This window comes from Saccostrea echinata, unplaced genomic scaffold (genome assembly GCF_033153115.1).
Source record: "Saccostrea echinata isolate AGI-Se365-2 ecotype Australia unplaced genomic scaffold, CSIRO_AGI_Sech_v1 ptg000023l, whole genome shotgun sequence".
NCBI classification, from domain to species: domain Eukaryota; kingdom Metazoa; phylum Mollusca; class Bivalvia; order Ostreida; family Ostreidae; genus Saccostrea; species Saccostrea echinata.
In genome coordinates, this window is record NW_026889772.1 from 14,044,036 (window position 1) to 14,064,694 (window position 20,659).

Genomic DNA, 20,659 nt, shown 5'->3' on the forward strand with positions numbered 1-20,659 from the left:
TAAACAAATTCATTGTCTTATTTATAACATGGAATTTGTTATTTCACTGTTCGTTATCTTCACCTTTTAAATTCATAAAATGTTTTATTTCAAAGTTTTGATATTTGGGTTATTCGATTTGTAGGTGAATGGAACAACTACTAAATGAATGGTAACTGATACTTTTCTATATTCGTAAAATATTCAAATAACACTCTGTAAGTCAAAACGTCTTAAATATGTGTAGCAGGGATAGAGTCAGGAATTTCAGTTGAAGGGTGTGAAAAAATCTTCTTGAATTCTTGCCGATTGACGTTCGCTATTTTTAAAAAGAAATAAAATCATTCTTTTTCACTTTTACAAACTAACATGGTAATATTAAAATAAAACCTTTTACAATCTTCTCAAACAGCAGAGTCATAACTGATCGAATTGATATTATCCACGTGCAAGACTTTGTTTTGAATTAAGGACCACACAAGGGGATCAAAAGTTTACATGGATATATATTAGGGAAAATATTAGTTTTTTCGCGTTTAGCCTAAGGATCGACCTGCGTCTTATGCACCTGCTTCTCTAAACTGCCTTAACATGAGGTCATAGTGGAATATGGCATCACGACACTGCAAATTCGAACTGATAAATGCGACGTATTCAAAAGAAAAAAAAGAATTTGAAATGTTCTCGTTTATCCGTAGAATTTATGCATGCATATGAGATTGGCAAAAGTTATAAACAAGGATAAACTGAAGATATTTATGAATCTCTAAGAAGAGAATGTTTTCTTAATAAATCTTGATGATGAGTTAGTTAGTTTTATCTCCATTTTTTTTTTTATTAAAGATTGCGATGTAGAGTTGAAAATATCCACAAATATATGATTGAGTTGATATTCTGTAGTATTTATTAAAAGGCTCATTCTGATATATCCCTTTTAAAATAAGAGATGCTTCAAAATCCTGTCAATTTGAAATAATTTCAATAATTCCAACAACCAAATTAAACTTTAATTACTAAACCTATGCTGGATTCCTAAACTACAAGAAACCTTTACAATTTATTAAAATCCACATGTGACGTCACTCTTTTGTTTGAGCACTCCATTATTTGTCAGGAATGGATTTTCACATTACATTGAAAACAGTATTTGCTATGTTCAAATTCTCCTTCCCGTGCCTCTACTGAAGAAAGAACTTTGAAAATTTCATTAACTAAGGTTTTTTTTCTCATATTAAGACAGAATGGCACTGGTACAGCTGAGAATCGAACCCGATACCCTAAACATGAGAGTGGGACACTCATCTCACTGCCCTATCGAAGCTGTTGACAGACGACTGATTTCATTTTTGAAACACTTTACTCGCCTTTCTCTCTCTCTCTCTCTCTCTCTATATATATATATTAAATGCTGCTACTATGTTAAATGTATATTTACTGTGTATCTTTTATATATTTTTATTTCATATTAACAAACAATAATAACAAGCATTTAAAACAGTGAATTTTAAACGGGTTTATGTACTTCTAGCGCTCCATTCCTTAAAAGCAATGGGCCTCGGCCCCTTCGGTGTCTCGGCTCCATTACTTTTAAGGAATTGCATGAGCGCTACTCATACATTAACCCTAACAGATACAAGCGTGATCTAGCAAATGTTCATCTTTGTTTCCTACAGCGCTACAAATCGTACAAAATATGAATAATAAAATTGGTTCCACTTTTTGTATAGCTAAGGGCTTTAAAATATCAACTCATTATGTATCCTCATGCAGTATACAAGTTTGTCTGAATCATTGCCCTCTGGACCAAATAGAGATGCATTAGGCTGTCAAGTGATTGTAATGGTAGATAAGGAAAAACACATATGTTGCGTATAGAAAAAGTCATTGTGACACTCGGGAGACCCTTAAAGCTGCTTATTTGTGATTGATATTATATTTTAAAAAATACAAATTATGAGCAGAGCCAACATGGATCTCTGAAAAGATGTGGGATCAGAAGTTATTGAGGAATAAGCATCCCTTGTGGACCGTCACACCCACCGTGTAACCCTTGACATGTTCTGGTAAAAAGAAAAATCGTAGCCAATTAAGTGTCAAAATAATGGCCTATCAGTTGCGTGTTAAAGACCTCAATTAACTTTCGACCTACATGTAACTACAGGTTGTATTTGCAAACAAGGTCATTGTATTGAAGATATATTTTACAAAATTTGGAAATTAAACCTATATATTTAATTCCCTTTCAACACTATTACCCCATATTGTTATCAAACGTATACTTACAGTTCCTTTTCAATATCTCAAATGGTATTCCAATTTATACACACAATATTCTATGAATTCTTCAATGGTAGTTTTGCTTTTACCCACTAGTCCCTTTGAATACCTTTATGGCAATCGAACATAGACACACGCTCCCCTTTCAATGCCTCCTATGGTCTACTCACAGTTTTCTTTCAATATTTTATTAAAATCCATCGTCTACCAATAGTTCCCTTTCAAAAAATGAAGTTTTTTTTTTACAATCAATTGTCAGTTTTGATTACTTTTAATTCAAGTCAACAGTATTGAATTCGAGTTATCAAATCTAAACTGGATTCCAAAACTTCATAAACATCCTAACAAACGCAAATACATGTACATTGTAGAGTCTAATAAATGTTCCACCCAGTTTTTTTTTACTCCTCACAGACATACTAACTGCTGTGAATAATATAAGACGGACTATGCTACAACATACAAGTGTTCAAAACGTTGTATAAATCAAAAAGAGTTCTCCAAAACTCCAAAGAGCGTTTAGAAAATTTGAAATGTATTTTTTTTCCAGAATTAACAGCCTCAAAACATGCATCTGACATTTCAGCTTCATTACAACCATTCCTCATGCAAATTTCAATTATCATCAGCCTTTTTTTACATCATAGACAATGCCTCTGCAGTAAAAGTTGGGCTCCAATCATATCTTGGATTGGTCATCTAGAAAAAATCTAGATATCGAACATTAACCAAGTTCAAACGTCCACTGAAACAATACCCGTTTGGGGCAGAGCAAACATGCACCACTGAAAACTTTAGAGGTGGGAACAGCTGTCCTGGAGGAGTAAGCATCCCCTGTGGACCGGTCACATCCATCGTATGTTCCTTGTTATGATCGGACAAAAGGAAAAATCCGTAGACAATTCAATATGAAAATAATTGCCCAACATTTTACGTGGAAACGACATTCAGCATTCGACTTAATGATAGATTGTATTTGCTGACAAGGTTATTGTATTGACCATAAAATCAGTGAAATTTTTACTTTATACGAGACTGTTGATATTCTTGTTTCATAAACTTATTTGTCAATAGCTTGGTTCGTTTTAGAAATTGTTTGTAATCTCAAACATTTCAACGCGACATCAGATTTCATATTTTGTATGATAAGAGACTGATATAAGATACTAGTAATACATAGATCGTAATTTCATTAATTCCAATACCAGGCGTAGAGCTGCATTTTTTAAAATTGACAGATATTTTAAAACAAAATATCTTCGAGTGTTTTTTTTTCCGGATATCCTGTTTTTAATCATCTAACGCCAGATTGCTTTGCTACGAGAAAACAGCTGATTGTATATGATAATGTAGAAAATAGATGGGTCATTGAACGATTTTAAGGGTTGTCCTTGAAATGATCTCAAATTCATTTTTAGAACAATAAAATAAGCGTGTATCCTATTATGATTATCACTCAAATTACAGCTCAGCTTTGTTAACTTAAAACATTTTTTTTTACTATCAAAGTCAAAATATATTTTTAAAATCTAGATAAAATAAATAAATTAAAACAAAACAATTTTAAACATTAAATAATTTTTTAGACAGTTTTTTTTAAAAGTAAGATCATACTAAATACAAGGAAAGATGCTACAAACAATTTATTCTTCAAAATTATGATAAAAAATATGTTTTAAGTAAAATTAAAAAGGAAAAAGGTTAAGCCGCATAAATTTCATTATTCATTCAATATTTCTCAATAATATTCTATAAAATGATAAAAGGAAATATAAAGAGATTCATAAGGGAAATGAAAAAATCAAAATAAGACTTAGTCAATCCATGCATCCAATTTTTTTGTTTGTTGGCATGTGTGAACTACTAGTATTTTAAAGTCCATAATTACTTGAAGAAATTGAGATCCTTCAAGCGTTTACCATACCTTTCCTATCAAATAGGAGACTTAATTTAGACATTCAGACTTGAGATTTGTATCATTAATATTAATAAATCTGTTATTATTATTATTTTTTGTATTAGAAAATACCAAAATACTGAAATGGCGACAAATAAGATCCGACATTAAAATAATCACACATTTACAAAATGTCATTATGATCTAGAACCTAACATAATCATAGCAAAACTTCTTATGTTGATTGTGGACAAGTCAGTTGCAAAACACACAATGGTCATAAGCGCCATGTAAAAAAAAAATGGAATAGATTGTGGAAAAGTGAAACTGAGATCAAAAGTGAGCTCTTCTAAGTCTTATGGCCCCGGAGCCAGGTCTCCCAATCTAACAGAAATTCTCGGAGGGATGATTTTAGCAAACAAGCAACATGGGGCATAAATTTTATAAGTTCATACGGGGTTCTCATGGAATATTATTTTTACTTTCGTTATGAAAAGCAGAGAACAATTTCTTCTTCAATAATCAATGCAGTTAAATGTGTTTGTACCGGTGATACTTTAATTAACTGAATAAAAAATAGGATTTTCTTTATTAATTCTATTTTAGTGCATGTACATGTATATCATAAATAAATAATGTTTGTAGTATTTGATTGTTTTGAGAATATACTGAGTTGTCTGAAATAGTTCAACTAAACATTTTACTTTTAATTAAATAAATCCTTGCAGCATAACACATAATTCATGAAACAGGTGTATCTTGCAACGGATGTAAAACGTGCTTTTATCATAGTTATTATGCCACGTGTTCTTAGCGTAATTCAATAACATAGCAATTGATACAAGGCATGACTATATATAAGTTAACCTTTAAAGGAAAGCAAATAATAGTTCGGCCTCTGTAATCATGATTCTGGTATTCATCTTCAGCATTTTAGTTGCAGCAACCAAAGGTTGGTGAATGTTTTTTTTTTTCTATCAGTCTAATGGCATCCCGTCACGGCGGGAATCTCTCAATAAAATGGGGAAAAACCTTAACTGACAGATAAAAATTAGTAGAGAACGTGAATTATATCTTGCTCAGTTATGAAACAGAATTTTTCTTATCCCTAACCCCCCCCCCCCCCCCCGAAAAAAAAATATAGTTAACTATTGATATTAACATTTTTTTTAAGGACTTTCACTTAAATTTATATAAGAACCTTTCACACCGTAAAAAGAATTTTTCAAGATATTAAATTGTTGCTATGGAGTATGTGTAATTTTTAATTGACACTTTCTTTTTGTGTAGTGTAACAGAAAACAAGTAGACCTACAAGCACTTTCGTAAAACTAAGACAGGAAATAACTTATTTTGATTAAGTTTAAAAAAAAAAAAAAAAAAAAAAAAAAAAAAAAAAAAAACTTGATGTAATTTGTAACTTAAATCAAACACGCTTACAGTTAGTTTACACAGCTTAATGTAGGGTAATCCAAGAGTTCGCATGAATCACGTCTATAAAAAATTATAAATCATTAGAATTCTTTTAATGACATCTTTGCCTCAAATTCCATTGATAAGTATTTTCTGATTAGTGGAACTATTTAATAATTGGAAATTGAATTGACATATATATGTACAATTAAATCGTGTTACCACGCAGCAATTAAATGAAAATCATTCTACATTGTATCATTACTGTGTAATCGTTAGAAATTAAAGATACAAATATATTGCCCTATACAATTGAGCATATAGGGTATATATATAGAGTTCCCAGAAATTATTGAGAATTCCTTATGATACATCTAAGATGTTGGACTAATGACATACAATTTAATTTAATGTTACTATTTTATTTAACGACAATCTCCCTTACTTTCTAATGATACATGCAGTTTTTGTTGATAGCCTCCTATTTCTTTTATATACTTCCTGTTGTCTGCTGATGTTCAAAATTACTGCTATTGAAAATAGAAGGCCTATTTAAATAATGTGTAAGTAAGGGATTGTGAAATCTAGTGATATTTCTGAAACACCGAATATTCCAACGTCTACTTTGTTTGTGCGATACAAAATATTGAAAAAGAAGAGGAATTCTGTTAGGGAAAAGAGTTTATAGGTCTAGCAACTAACATTCACAGATCAAAGAAGGCTTGGATATTTCCTCAGTAAGAACAACACTAAATGTAGAAGAATGGGGTTTCATTCCTAGCCTTATCAGCTTTTTCCCTCCGCTGAATTCCTTTCCATTTTTCAATTTCAATATTTGGCCCATATTAATTAATAGTAGCGATGGGATACTCAGTGTTGCAGAAGAATCGCTAGCTTTGTTAATAAACATCTACAATAAGCTTTCTTTTTTAGCAATCGATCGGAAGTATAAAAAGAAATCTGTGAGTTTTTCATGAAAACTGCATATAAAATATGAAAGTAGCAAATATTTTCATTTAATAAAAAATAAATAAAAAAATTATAAACTAAAAATATTTTATTTGAAAGGCAGAGATTTTAAGCACCGCCTTCAAAAATACCTGGTCTGTGTACCCCTGTCAATCAAGTGCATTAATGTTCATCATTGGGTACTAGAGCTTGATTGACATTTACTTACTAGTGTATACCCTGTACACCTTGTTTTGCACTCGTGGTGACCTTCAAATTAACTTTTGATCCTTTGATATTTACCACACATGGTATAAACTATGGAATTTTTAGCTTGATTATATATATATATATATATATATATATATACATATATATATATATATATATATATATATATATATATATATATATATATATATATATATATATATATATATATATATATATAAAGAAAAAGACATTTCAAAAAAAAATTCTCAATAATTTCTGGGAACACTATAAGAGTATTTTAGAAGGAATTGTGTTGTTTATGAACAATCGAATTATTTCAGAAAAAATATTCTTTTTGTTGAATTTGATAGGATATTTACAAAAAATATAATTTGTATCTTTTCCATATGATATTTCTCTAAACATGCTTAACTTGTGATTAACATGGAATGTGTTTACTTTGATTAACTTTTCTATTCAATGAAATATGCTGTGATAAAATTAATTCGTTGTCAATCAATATGAATGATTCATATCTGAATAATATTATAGTAAATGTAAAAAAATGATGATGATTATCAGAGCTTTCTTCTAGTCTTCTCGTAACTTTGTCAAAGTCAATTTGTTTCAATATACATGTATATGAAAATAAAGCCACACACACACACACACACACACACACACACACACACACACAATTTAAGCGATAAAAAGCACAGGTATTGTACTGTTTTTTACTTAGATAAATGTATTTAGGGTTCGATGCTGATGCTATTGTTCAAGCTGCATGTGCTGCAAGTGCAACCAATGGTCATTTTGTATCTGCCATTCGGAAACCATGCGGCACGGGACCATCATGTAACACCCTTTGCCAAAATGCTATCAGCAGTATGAGAGCTATCTATGGAAATCAAGGATCAACCACGTAGGTTTTATTCTATAATGCTTTTTCGTGGAAGACGTTTAATCTTGATAACTCACACTAATGTGACTTAATGAATATTTTTAAGTCGCCTTCAGTGGGAGGAGATATATGAATTGGTTTAGGCAAGATTTTCTGTCTATTTTTCACAAAAGTATGTCAAATTTTTGTATGCCGTTGGATATGAGGTAAACATATCATGATTTTGAATAAATGTAACAATCCATTTATCAAAATCAAATATCAATACATTCAATCTGATATTAAAATGATGCACGTATATATTTTTGTAACCCTACGTTCTAATGAATTGAAACTTGAGTGTAATTCTGGAGAACCAATCAGTAGCATCTCGACTGGGTAATGAAAATAATAATCTTGTTCAGTCAGTAGATGTTAAACAAAATATACAACCTTTTCTTTTAAATGTGTCATAAACGTTCATCGAATACTGTAAACCAACTTTTATTCGACTACGAGAATTATCCTTATTTCAAGACCTTCATATACTCGAGAACATTTTTTGCCGGGAAAAATTCATTTTATTGTGCATTTAGGTAGAAGGTTTCCTCAAGCACATCGTATATATTATCATATTTGAGTTTTTGATGATCACAAAGATATTTCTGAACGTTTGCATATTTGGATTTCTTCAATGCTACCTGTTCGGACATGCAATTGCAATAGAATATATGTATTTTAGTTTTTAATTTTTTTTTTAAACAGGGGAAGCTGTTTTCAAGCATTTCATTTTTACTACAAGTACTCTCCTTTAACTCCGGAACAAACAGGATCAGCTCAGTTGGCGATGTACAGATATGGAAATGGCTGCGATACGACAACATGTGGTCCGAACTTCTGTTGCTGTCAGGCGTAAATGGCTTTGTGGACAATATTATTATGTTTTATTTTACTTCCACATGTTTTAGTTGCTGAATAAAACAATCAAATATCTTTACGTGTTTCTTATTCACTCTCATTGCGATTTATCAATTTCACGAAAAAGTGTTACTTAAACAATCTAAAAGTGAAATGGTCTGTAAGTTTTTAATTTTGATACAGAAAAAATATTTATGCTACTTAAGCAGATGTATTTTAAAAGCAAAATTGAAGGCGATTTTGAAACAGATAATTGCAAAGTTTTAAACCAAAATATCTTGGGGAAAAATGGTTAAAGTAGTAGACAAAAGAAAGGCCAAATGTTTCCTCAAATTCATTTTTTTGTTTGAAACTTTGAAATTTTGTTCTAGGATACAAAATCTCTATTAAAAAGTGATATGGAAGAAATTCAACTGCAAATTTTTAGTTTGAAATATTGCCTATCAGACCCCTCTAAGAAAATTGTGACATAAGACGTTCGTTTTGAGAACGTGCCCTATTTAAAAATTACAATTTAATCTATTGCAAACTTCAGTGATGGGTTTTTAAAGGTAACCTTTTTGTAACTAAAATTCACAATATATAGACTGGTATATTTGAGTACAATGTGATGTAAAATTGTAAATTCGTATGTAAATATGCTACACTGTATGGTCTTTTTTAAAATTATGATTCAATTTTTACAAAAAAAATCAACAGAATGATAAAAATGGAACCAAGATTATGTAAAAATGAGAGAAATTGAACCAGCGGTTTCAGATAATTTGGCGATTTCAATTCCAGTGATTTTTTGTGCTCCAAGCAAAATACACATGGAATATCAAACTTTTTTTTGGTTCAAAAGCTTTACAAAAAACAGTGATGCAAGCGTCAATTTTCAGACAAGTATAACCATCACGGTATATCTCAGTCGGTAGATCGCTCGCTCCGTGATCGGAAGGTCGTGTGTTCGAATCAAGGCCACGACTGACCGAAGTCGATAAAAAGTAGATAGCAACTGTTCCTACGCCAAGCGCTCGGCACATTGGAGTGAAAGTTGCGGGTCTTTAGGATTAGACCTTTAAAAGCGAGGCCCCGTGTCGTGGTAGGCATTGGCACGATAAAGAACCCTCACTACTCAATGTCCCTGAGTGCCGATTAAAGGTCTAAATTTGAAGCCCTTGACCGGTATATGGAGACGTCTCTATATGAGTGAAAAATTCTCGAACTGGACGTAAAACAACAAAGAATCAATAAATCAAAGAAGTATACAATGTAACAAATGTGCTTAGAAAATGAACTCTTCAATTACGTGTTTAGATCTGAACATGTAAATCTAATACGGTACCAGTTTTTGATGCGCCAGATGCGCATTTCAACAAATTATTTCTCTTCATTGATGCTCATGCCGAGAAAATCCGAAATATTTAAATTAAAAAAAAAGAACAACTTTAAAGAGCTCAAAAATGGGTGCCAAAGAATGGAGCCAAATATGTCGAAGGATCAGAGAGTAATCTGCCCGGAAATGATATAATTTATAAATTTAAACGTTAATAAGAGCGGTTGTCAAAACAAAGAAAATCACAACAAATCAGCAAAGGATGTTTTCAAGAAATCTGGTGATAACTCGAGTGATAAACACCGAAGAATGTGAAAGGCTTCTTATTACTGCTATGGAGGCTTTGTATGCTTTTGATTTTATAAAATGAGCATGATGAGCAAAACAAACAATTTTGTTATTGTATATGTCTAGGATTTCTTTGGGTGTCATATTATGTAATGAGGAACACATACTGTTACTTAAATGCAACTGCCTCTCTTACAGATTAAGGGGATGGATAGCCGAGAGGGACAGTTCATTTCTATAAAAGATTTAAAATAATGCTACTACAGAAAATAAAATCAAAATTACACAGTGCTCAACTGCTTTGTTTACATCACAATGTAGTGAATCGTACTGCATGACCTTTCAAGAAACACATCATATCTGTATCATGTTGGATTCTTTTAGATATAAGCTCTGTATTGTGCAGCAAAATGCAATTCAAAATCTGGATGTTACTTATTTATAAGATGTCAGAGATATGGTTTGTCAAAAGTTCTGAAGACTTTGAAAAATCAAAGGCAAAGTAGTTCGGTAAAACAATTATTCTGTGAGAACATATAATGGAATACTGTACTGGTGTTACATTGTAGCTATTCTTCTGATCGAATTTTATCCGCTGTCCGTCGTCATCGACGTTGTTGTCGTATTGATTAAATTTTTCCACTTTTTTATCATCTTCTCCAGAACCACTGGTCAATTTAATCAGACTTGGTAAATGCACAAGGTGTTCTTGTGGGAGGATAACTCGAAAGAACGACAAGCTCTCTACCAAGAAAAGATAATCAAAAAAAGGCAATAAAGGGTGAGATAATCTAAAATCTTCTCAAGGTCCACTTTACCAGAAAAGATGGAATTTAAGTTAAAGCTTCCTGAATATTGTTAACAAACTAAATTTTAAATGGTATAGAAATATTAAAATGAGTGGCATTAGACATTTTTGTAATTATCATAAGAGTATCTGTCGATTATTGACCTAACGTCACTTAAAATTTGCTCTTCTATATATCATATATACGTATGAAATGCATGGAGATAACGAACGGTATTCAAGCTCAAAAGTCCATTAAACAATACTAATTTTGGCGCAGAGCAAACATGGACCTCAAAAACATCAGAGGTGGGATCAGGTGCCATGAAGGAGTAAGTATCCGCTGCCGACCGGTCACACCCGCCATGTGCTAGTTGTCATGATCGGGAAATAACGGGAATCAGTGTTTTAATAATGGCCTAACAATCATCAAAACTGGTACCGTATTTGATTAACATTATGACCCGTGGGTCGATGCCTCTGCTGGTGGACTGTTAGTTCCCGATGGTCTCTCCAGCCCGGTAACCTAGTACTTCGGTACTAGCTTGAAAATACGGATATATATTTAAATCCTGGGGTAAAATTTAGAAATTTATTTCAAAATTAGGGAGTATCTCCCTCATGCATAGCTCTAATCCTTCGACGTATTTTGCTCCAGTTTTTGGCATCTTTTTTCAGCTCTTCAAAGTCTTTTTATTTAAATATTTTGAATTTTCAACGTTTCAGCTTGAGCATCAGGAAACTTTAAACGAGATGCTGATATTCTTGTTTCATAAACTCGTTTTAGAAATTGTTCCTACGTAAAGCATGCTCTTGAATCTTGAATCTCGAATCAGCTGAGAGATATAAAAAGAGAGGTATGCATGTTATGAAGGTATATTGCTGAATAAGTATGGGAAGTTGATGATTGTAAAGTTAAATTCTTCACGTTTATCATAAAGCTTGGTTGTAAGATTATCATAAACGCCCTTTTCTAGTAAAATATTCAAATATGAAACAGATGTGTCATACTCTGTGGTATCTTTTATTTCAAGCTCACCGGGATATATCGTATCGACATAAGAATAGAAATAACCATTGTTAATTGACAATACGTCGTCGATATAACTAAATGTCAAGTTGAAAGCCACAACAAGTGTTTTCTTCTTTTCACGTACAAGATTGTGTATCATAGGGAATTAAAAAAAAAACAACCAAAAGCGGATTTTCCGACCCATCAGCTTTGATTAAATAGGTAGAACAGTAATTACATGTAATTGAAAATATTCTAGAAAAAACTACCATGTTTTATCTTAAGGTCAAAAATAAACATTTAGCATGTCTTGTTCGGCTAAAATGTCAACAAATCTCTTTATTTACAAAATACGGTAATATAATAAATTGTGAAAAATTACATGCTCTCCGTTCTGTCTGACTTTACAAAAATTTAGGAAAATAAAAACTTCCCAACCAGAAATCCGCTAAAGACAAAGACACTGATTTTCCTTAGCTCATTAATAGTAAAGGTTTTCTCCCATTTAGTCCTCCGTTCCTCTGATAGTAACTGGATGGTAAATAATACATGTAACAGATCTGGAAGAAGAAACCCCAAGTCTCTGAATCTCTGAAATGCATTGTCTTGCCACAAAATTAACTGTGCAAAAAACTGATCTACCCCTCCCAGCAAAATATGAATTAAACTGATCGAAATAATTATAAAAGAACGTATCGAATCTGTATCCAAGGTTTTAGAACAAAGTTGAAATACAGTCCACGTAGAAAATAACTCCGTCACTGTGAAAAACATTTGATGATAAAATTGACTATAGTACCCGTCATTTGTATAATTGAAGAACATCCAGTATGAATAGTAGTTGGGATAAACATCTAGTATAAACAAGAAAAACATCCTCCATCTTAACAGCCTATGATTATACAAATCATATAGATGTTTGAATGATTCATAGGAGACAATAATCACTCCAAGCGTCATTACCCAAATGACCAGCATTTCGTAAGTAGCATTGAAATATATATGTTTGTAGGTTGTTTTTCCAACTCTTTCGTACGAACCTGTAAGAAAAGAATTTTTAAAAAGCATAATTTCACGTATAAGTATGTTACGAATTCGGCATTCTCCACTATGGTTATGTACAAGCAAACACATGATAAGTTACTTCTAGTGGAATGAGTCATTAAAATAATGAGTGGATGAATGATTGGATGAAGAATATATACTTATGTTTCATTTTCATTTAGTAATTGTTATCATTAATTAAAGCCAGGATCTTAATAAGAAAATGTCGTATAGTGTACATCTCATTCCGAATTTCCTCCACGTGACTAGGGAAATCCAACACACAATGTAAATACACCATTAATGATTCAATAACTACATTATTATAAAGCTGAATATGCTTACCTATAGTAATTTGGATGAATAATAAGTCAAGTGACTGACAATTTGGGTAAAACCTTACAATTACACATCAGTTTTCATATTAAAGCTGAACACGACTCGTAAATAGGCATACGCCATTTTCGATATTATATCTACGATACATCAACACCAGGGTAAACTCTTCGCATTCGTTACACCTGGCTGCTTTATTGTCACGGGTATCGGCGTGGAATGGCGACCCGTGTTCGTGCTGGTTATCTTGCATTACCTTTGTTTACATTTTATTGTAGTTACGTGTATCTGTGTTTGTTTGTATACTGCACTGACCTGTACAACTATAATTGTAAGTTTCTTTTGTATCTACTTTCCTGCATTAGACGAGGTATTACAGTTACTTTTGTCGCTACCGAGTGCTGTATAGCATACATCCGTCTACACCGGCGTCGACTGATTATACTGAACAGTGTCCAAGTCAGGCCCTTTATATAGGGGTCCTCAGATATAGCGAGAATCCGAACAAAAATGGCGAACACATTGCTTTTACGAATCATGTTCAGCTTTAAGCGGTAAAAGCTGTAAAGTACGTTCGGAACACCTCGGATGAGTACAGTAAACTAACTGCACCCGAAGTCTTCCAGTGATTTGAAGTTATGGCGCCAAATCGTCATACATGGGACGTCATAGAGGGTCTAACTGGTATAAATACGAGCTCCGCGGGCTCTGACAGACAGACGTCTGCAGTCTCACCTACAGTAAGGTTCTGCCACTGTAACAACAATGACGCTCGCATAGCATGGTTCAGAAGAATTTAGATGGGTAATTATTATTAACCTAATCTAACACTGAATATTTGTTAGCAACTTTTGATTGCTTTATTTGTTCATGCATTTTACAAGTTTCTTTCAGACACAAGTAGTGATCAAAATTCACCGTTGTTGGTTACTATTTACTCAGGCACAAGAAGTGACCTGAAATTGATATTATAACCCCTGACATTATTATTAACAAATGAATGGTGCATTGTATTGAATTTTACTGAGAAATTAGCATAACATTTTGTCCCTATACAAATAGTTGTTTGCTATAACCTCTGGTATTTCATATTTCTACTCAGTAGTGAAGAAATCACTGATTCAATCTTTTAACTAAGACCTAAAGGTATTAGGTCTATTCATGTTTACTATAGGGTTTGTTTAAGGGTGGTTTAAGAATTAACATTTGGTGGAAAGGGTGGTTGGTTTGTTTTTATTTCAGGTGCAGACTGCAGAACCAAAGAAGAGGTTTGTGTACATTTATTTGAATATAATCTAATAAAATAATAAAAACAATTTATATCCTGTTGTCTTTCGTTCAATATTCAGATTAAGGAGCCCCACAATGTTACGCTGCTAAACATAGACAGCCGTAAGTCGTAACAAGTACATATATTAATTTGGAGTATTGTATCAATGTACTTGTTCAATATCATTTATTCAATTTTCAGAAATAATATCTTTCAAGCTACAGACCACATCGTGCATCCAGAAATCTTATTAATTAGATTCCTGATCAAAATGCACACTCGGAGAAGAAGAAATTCACGAAGTTGTAAAATCATTTTACGAGTTTTTACCTACAATATCTGCCTTGAGAATACTTTACATGTCAAATTTCGTGGGTGCACAGATTTTTCTTTAAATTTTTCTTCAATTTTAAGATTTTAAAGAAAGGAACACCAACCTTTGAAAACTGTATCGAAGCAGTCACAGTGACATCGAGTCCTATTGACTTTCGGTTTCTCGGGGACCCATATGATGTTGTTGACAATGCCTATAGATAATTGCATTATAATACGACAATAACTACATCCGTGCATGATGGGCAGCAGAACTGCTGTAAGTCAGGATAGAAAGAAAAAACATTATTTTACTCGATCATTTATGAAACATATAAGCACCTATATGTATACAAGGAATGATAGTTACAACAGCTGCAGCAATGAGTCTGTCACATAGGTTTCTCTTCTTTAGAATGAAAGATTCTCCAAGCGTGGATGTCGTCATGTCCATAATTAAATCACCTTCACAACATTCATTTCTCCGTCTTAAGAAAATAGTTGTTTCCTAATAAAAATAGATATACGGATTATATGGCTACAAATCAAATATTCAGTTTTCCCCTAAGTGGCACACATATATAAATAAAATAATTTACCATTGATAATTTGGTGTCAAATACAATCCATGCCTTTTAAAATTTCAATCAAAGCCTGAACTTAATGACTGTTAAGCCGTGATTATGCAGTAAAGGTTGTTGAGTGTACGTGCCAAAAAATTGTTTTTAAATACTCTGTTTAATTCTTCGTCAATAATTTTAAAGAACTATGATACATTGAAAAAAAGTTACAGATTTCATTTTGCATAGCAATTGACGGTATTTGTCAAAAATTAAAATGAAGGACATACATGTCTTCGATTATAAACTTTTTTATATAGTCACATGGAATAAAGTTCAATCCGTTCTCGTGTTTGAAAATCTCATATAGGTTGAGTTTGTGCTCTGAGGTGAAAAGTATCTCAAATTTGACAAAATTCCATCAGAATTGAAGAAATTCGGTAAAATGTCCTACCTTGTCAGCCTCTTGTAGCCTCTGTGTAGGTTCAGAATCAAAATTAGTGTTTGTTATTTTTAGCAAACATCATTTAAAGTTCCTGATTATCGGGATTTTAATTGTGATTTTTATATCATTTAAGGGGCCTACGTCGGTCGTTTATGGCAAGTTCTTTTACTATTTATTAAAGAAAACAGATATCTCTTTAAAAAATAGAAATATCTCCTTTTGCTTAAGAGATATCTCTTTAACTTAGAGAGTTATTTCTTTAACTTGGCGAGAGATCTTGCAAAGTAAAAGAGATATCGATGTCTCTCTGAGTGAGAGAGACATTTTTCTTATTGAAAGAGACATCTCTATAATGTTAAGAGTAATCTCTCTTATGGAAATAGATATCTTCTCAAAGAGAAAGAAATATCTCTCTAAGTGAAAGAGACACCTCTCTAAGTAAAAGATTTTTTATGCAAATTTCATTATGATGTTGAAGATTATATAAAATGGGTTGTCTGAAGTGTAGTACATACAACTTTTGTATATCAAGCTGGTTATCAGTGTTCTAAAGACAAGTACCAGATGGCCTCTATTTACACAACAGATACATAAATAATGCAATACCATTTTATATCTTACAGGCTTATGTATAATATCAATTACAAATTTACTCACTATAAAATTCATGAAGTTCAAGTCCCACTTAGGATGAATGTCCAAGGGTTAGCATTGTATTGAAATCGTACAATTTCTAAATCTTTTTTTATCTTGCAGATCAAGAATTTGATACCATGCATGCATAATTTTTTTTCATTATTTATATTTTTCTCATACTAAACAAAGTGATTGTAAATATATGAGATACTCACATGCGGTACGCTCACTAACTCACACCATCCACATCCAATATTCACACTTCTTATGTAGTCAAAAATACCTGTTATAAATACAGTTTGTCACTTTTTCCTCTTTAACCTTATACATATATTTTCCAAATTATTAAATATACATATTCTTTTAAGGACAATTTAAGGATAAACAAAAAAGAAGAGAGAAAAAATAAAAATAAAATAATTTGAACTGTCAGTCATCAAAAACAGGTTTCCATGAAGACCATATGGAATTAAAATTAAAATTTTTTATTCTTTTGGATTGATACAAATTTTTCAACATTGAACTTTGAAAGCAACATGTATTTCAAAATTACACTACCCATAGATATCCAAAATGGAAATCCATTTTGATGCAGAATGATTACCAACCTTCTACAATTTGAAATTCACATTTTGTAATTTTGTTTTCTGTTGACATGGGAAATCTAATTTGTGTAATAAACATGAGCAAGAAAAACTCATATTCCGTATTTTAAAAACCAAAAAGTTTTCTACCAAAAGAATGATAAACACTTTCTCCTGTAATAAAGGTACAGGCTTTGGGAATGGTAATGAAGATGTAATGAGAGTCATTTTTTTTTTAGTCTTCTTCACTCCAAGACATTTAGAGGAGTAGGAATTGAATTTGTATATTACAAACCTTCCCCACAAAGTTTTATGGGATATCGAGATACAATGTATCAATGTCTGTCCGACCTCCAGTTCAAATTATGTTCTTGATACACTAGGTAATTTGAAAGGTACATATATTGGAAGCTAATACTATACACAGAGGCAATGTATTACGAAGGGGTATGTAAAGATCCAAAAGTTTACAGCCACCGGAAATACACCGATTTTACAACTCTTCCATGAGCAATGTTCAATGATATGGATCTGAAAAATGAAAGGTTGCCTTTGATATGAAAATGTGTATGTTTTGAGATCATTTTGCTTTTTCGATCAGGCAGAAAAGGCGTGAAGTAAATGAATGTCCAATATCTATAGCAAAACACGGATTATTACTTACGTCTTACTTCATCACTGAGATTCAAATAAAGATAAAAGAAAGATTTTTTAAAGGTGACATAATATAAATAGAATAATCAGTCTCATAGGATAACGTCGAATTTAAGATGACAATTAAATGACATCCATATTAAACTAAATTAGTAGTGCTGAGTACAGGTCTAAATTTGCAAGTGGTGGCATCTAAATTTGAGTGAAAATTTCTCGAAGGGACGTTAACCAAGCAAACAAACAAACTTCATTTGAAACAAGACACAATCCCCACATATGTAACAATATTGCTCGTCTTTTAAAATCGATTACATGTACATGTATAAGGAATACTTACTCTGAATGAGTAGATCCTAGATCCTCGAAACTTGCAGATGAAGCATTTTATATTAAAAGTACTATTCTCTCTTTTTTTTAACTTTAGGTATAATGCAGAATAAGAGAGAGAGAGAGAGAGAAAGAGAGAGAGAGAGAGAGATTTGGTGTGTTTTTGTTTTTTGTTTTTTTTTTTTTACAATTTACATCCGATAAAAGATGATAAAATGAAATATGCACGGTTCCTGCTGAACGATTACGCAAGATTAAATATGCAAACGATCACACCCGATTCACGCAAGATCTGTCTGATTACATGAACGATCACGCACGTTACACGAATGATTCTGCACGATCGTCAATAATATCGTTGCAGCATATGTATAACTAGAATATTTTTAAGGTACAATCTTTTATATTTACTTTACTGATAGCAAAATGGTTGATAGCGTTTCTTGAAGGTCAGTCTATTGATATGGCTATTACATGACCTATTTATTATTTCTTTGGTGATATAATCTAAAGTACATTTTCAATAGAGGACACGTCAATGTCTAATGTTCAAGATTATTGATAAAAACCAGGGGAAATGTATGATTATTTGAATAAATATTAAAAATTATGCAATTTTATATTATCCGCAGTCTCTCTGTCTTTCTATTTGTCTGTAAACACTTTTTAATGTTGTTACGTACTTCTACAATATTATTCATTCAAGTTGTTACAAAAGGCGACTTCATTGAGACACTAATTTAGAGGAACTGCCATGGACTCTGAAAAAAGAATATATTTTCTGTACTGGTCTTAGATTTCTTCAGAATTCTTATCCTCCTATGGTTTTGTATTCTACAAAAGTTCATACATTGATGAATTTATGTCCATAGGTGTGGTTTGTCCTTATTTTTTTAAAATAGTAATGGCTAAACGTGTCAACATCTTTCTTACATTTCAAGTGACTCATATTTAGATTTCTATTTACTTCTTTAATTTTTAACAATCCGGAAGACGAGCCTCTATGTTTGTAAGCTCGTAAACAGTAGAGCTCCAATCTCATGAGAGCCCTCTGTTCAAGTTATCCATCAAATAATATTTTAAATGTGAGGATATATTTTGATAAGTACCCAACGACCAGTGTGCTTAATGATTTATTAAGACAAAAAGGTAGTCTTTAATTCCAATTTACTAAAATACAATAGGGTGCCGTTTGGTAAATGCCTGGAGGACCAGTTTACACATAGAAATCACGTGGTTCCTCATATGATCATGCGTTAGTCGTAAAACATTGTTCAACTGCAGGATGAGGTGGCTTTTGATTTTCTCTTTCCTCTTTTTAGTTGCAGCAAGTATTTCTGGATTTCAAAGGTAAGAAAAAATAGAATTATTATATTTACATATAATTATGCTGGTGATGCATCATTGGTGATGGAAGAAGTTATCTAACAAAACACGGTCTTTAGGGGCTGTAAAGTAAATGAAAAGCGATGCAAAGAATCTTTCAAAGCACTGTATAAATATTAATTTTAATTAGTCCTTTCGTCAGGTTTTAACAATCAGCAGTTAAGTATTGAAAACTCTTACAAAAATTTAACTGAATTCACAAAGAAATCTGTCATTATCCATGTTATTTTTTCAAAGTTCATTATTGTAATTAATCACATTATGCAGGGAAAATTATCAATTCTCAATATATATTCAGATAACGTGAATGAACGCACCAGTTATACGTTTTCTAATTTAAATTTGATAAACAAGTATTTTTTAGGATGAAAAAATAGAGGTATCCAGGCATTCGGGAAAAACTGCATATTTTTAATACTTATCAGTATTTTAGTCCTTCTTGTAACTTCATTTGTTATATGAATAAATACATAGTGTAAAAGCAAGTGATATAATTACAAGGTATCACTTTAAATTTCATTTTAATATATAATAAGCATTAGTATCTTAGACAAGATTAAAGGAAATTTAAAGGTTTTTTTTAAATGTAAAATTAAAAAAGTACTTTTATTCATGCAAATGTCTTCTCTTTACAAGATTGTTTGTAAGTCTTTAAAGAAACCTAGGAAGATATTTAGATGCATCAAATGAAAATTGCTGCACGAAAACAAAATTAAATTTTAAGCTTCATTTTGAGACTTATTCAATTAAATAATAAATGTAATGTTTATTGTTCCTATCTGAGGGGCAGACATTCTTAACTTGTATTTCTGTTGGCTGACTATTTCAAAAAACCTTCGCTCTATGTATGCACTTCCGCACAGAGTTATTCGGCACGCAATTTGCTCTATTTATTGACATTAATGTATATTTGTTGCAAGAAATTCTACTTTGTATAAGCTATATACATATGAAGTGATCAATGTACATCTAATTATTTTTTAAACTAAAAATGAAGTACCTAATGCAATGTGGATGGATTGTGAAGAAAGCTTAATTCGATCTTTCCATCGGGCGTGACAAATTTGGTGGACGAACTTTTGTGCCATTTGTGATAAACTCTCCCTTGCTAATTTTTCTACCTCTATCCTGTTTTTTTTTTAATCTTAAGTTGTTTAATTGTGTTTTCTAAA

General features: G+C 31.8%; 2 protein-coding genes across 2 annotated transcripts; one reads left to right on the forward strand and one right to left on the reverse strand.

Moving 5' to 3' along the window:
• The first annotated feature begins 5,039 nt into the window (after positions 1–5,039).
• LOC133191232 (uncharacterized) lies at positions 5,040–8,603 on the forward strand. Its single transcript, XM_061326986.1, has 3 exons — positions 5,040–5,105; positions 7,484–7,652; positions 8,376–8,603. The coding sequence occupies exons 1-3, from the start codon at positions 5,060–5,062 to the stop codon at positions 8,524–8,526; spliced, it is 366 nt and encodes a 121-aa protein (XP_061182970.1). The 5' UTR covers positions 5,040–5,059; the 3' UTR covers positions 8,527–8,603.
• A 3,677-nt stretch (positions 8,604–12,280) lies between these two features.
• Positions 12,281–15,343, reverse strand: LOC133191313 (uncharacterized). Its single transcript, XM_061327060.1, has 3 exons — positions 15,238–15,343; positions 15,021–15,110; positions 12,281–12,973 (listed from the first exon to the last, which is right to left on the reverse strand). Exons 1-3 carry the CDS (start codon positions 15,341–15,343, stop codon positions 12,348–12,350), a joined length of 822 nt encoding a protein of 273 aa, XP_061183044.1. The 3' UTR covers positions 12,281–12,347.
• Between the last annotated feature and the right edge of the window lie 5,316 nt (positions 15,344–20,659).

Coding starts and splice junctions, on each gene's coding strand:
- LOC133191313 (XM_061327060.1), bottom strand. CDS start 15,343: ATGACGACATCCACGCTTGGAGAATCTTTCATTCTAAAGAAGAGAAAC. Junction 15,111..15,237: donor CATTCCTTGTATACATATAG/GTGCTTATATGT, acceptor AATTATCTATAG/GCATTGTCAACAACATCATA. Junction 12,974..15,020: donor CTTCGATACAGTTTTCAAAG/GTTGGTGTTCCT, acceptor CTTTTCTTACAG/GTTCGTACGAAAGAGTTGGA.
- LOC133191232 (XM_061326986.1), top strand. CDS start 5,060: ATGATTCTGGTATTCATCTTCAGCATTTTAGTTGCAGCAACCAAAG. Junction 5,106..7,483: donor TTTAGTTGCAGCAACCAAAG/GTTGGTGAATGT, acceptor AAATGTATTTAG/GGTTCGATGCTGATGCTATT. Junction 7,653..8,375: donor GGAAATCAAGGATCAACCAC/GTAGGTTTTATT, acceptor TTTTTTAAACAG/GGGAAGCTGTTTTCAAGCAT.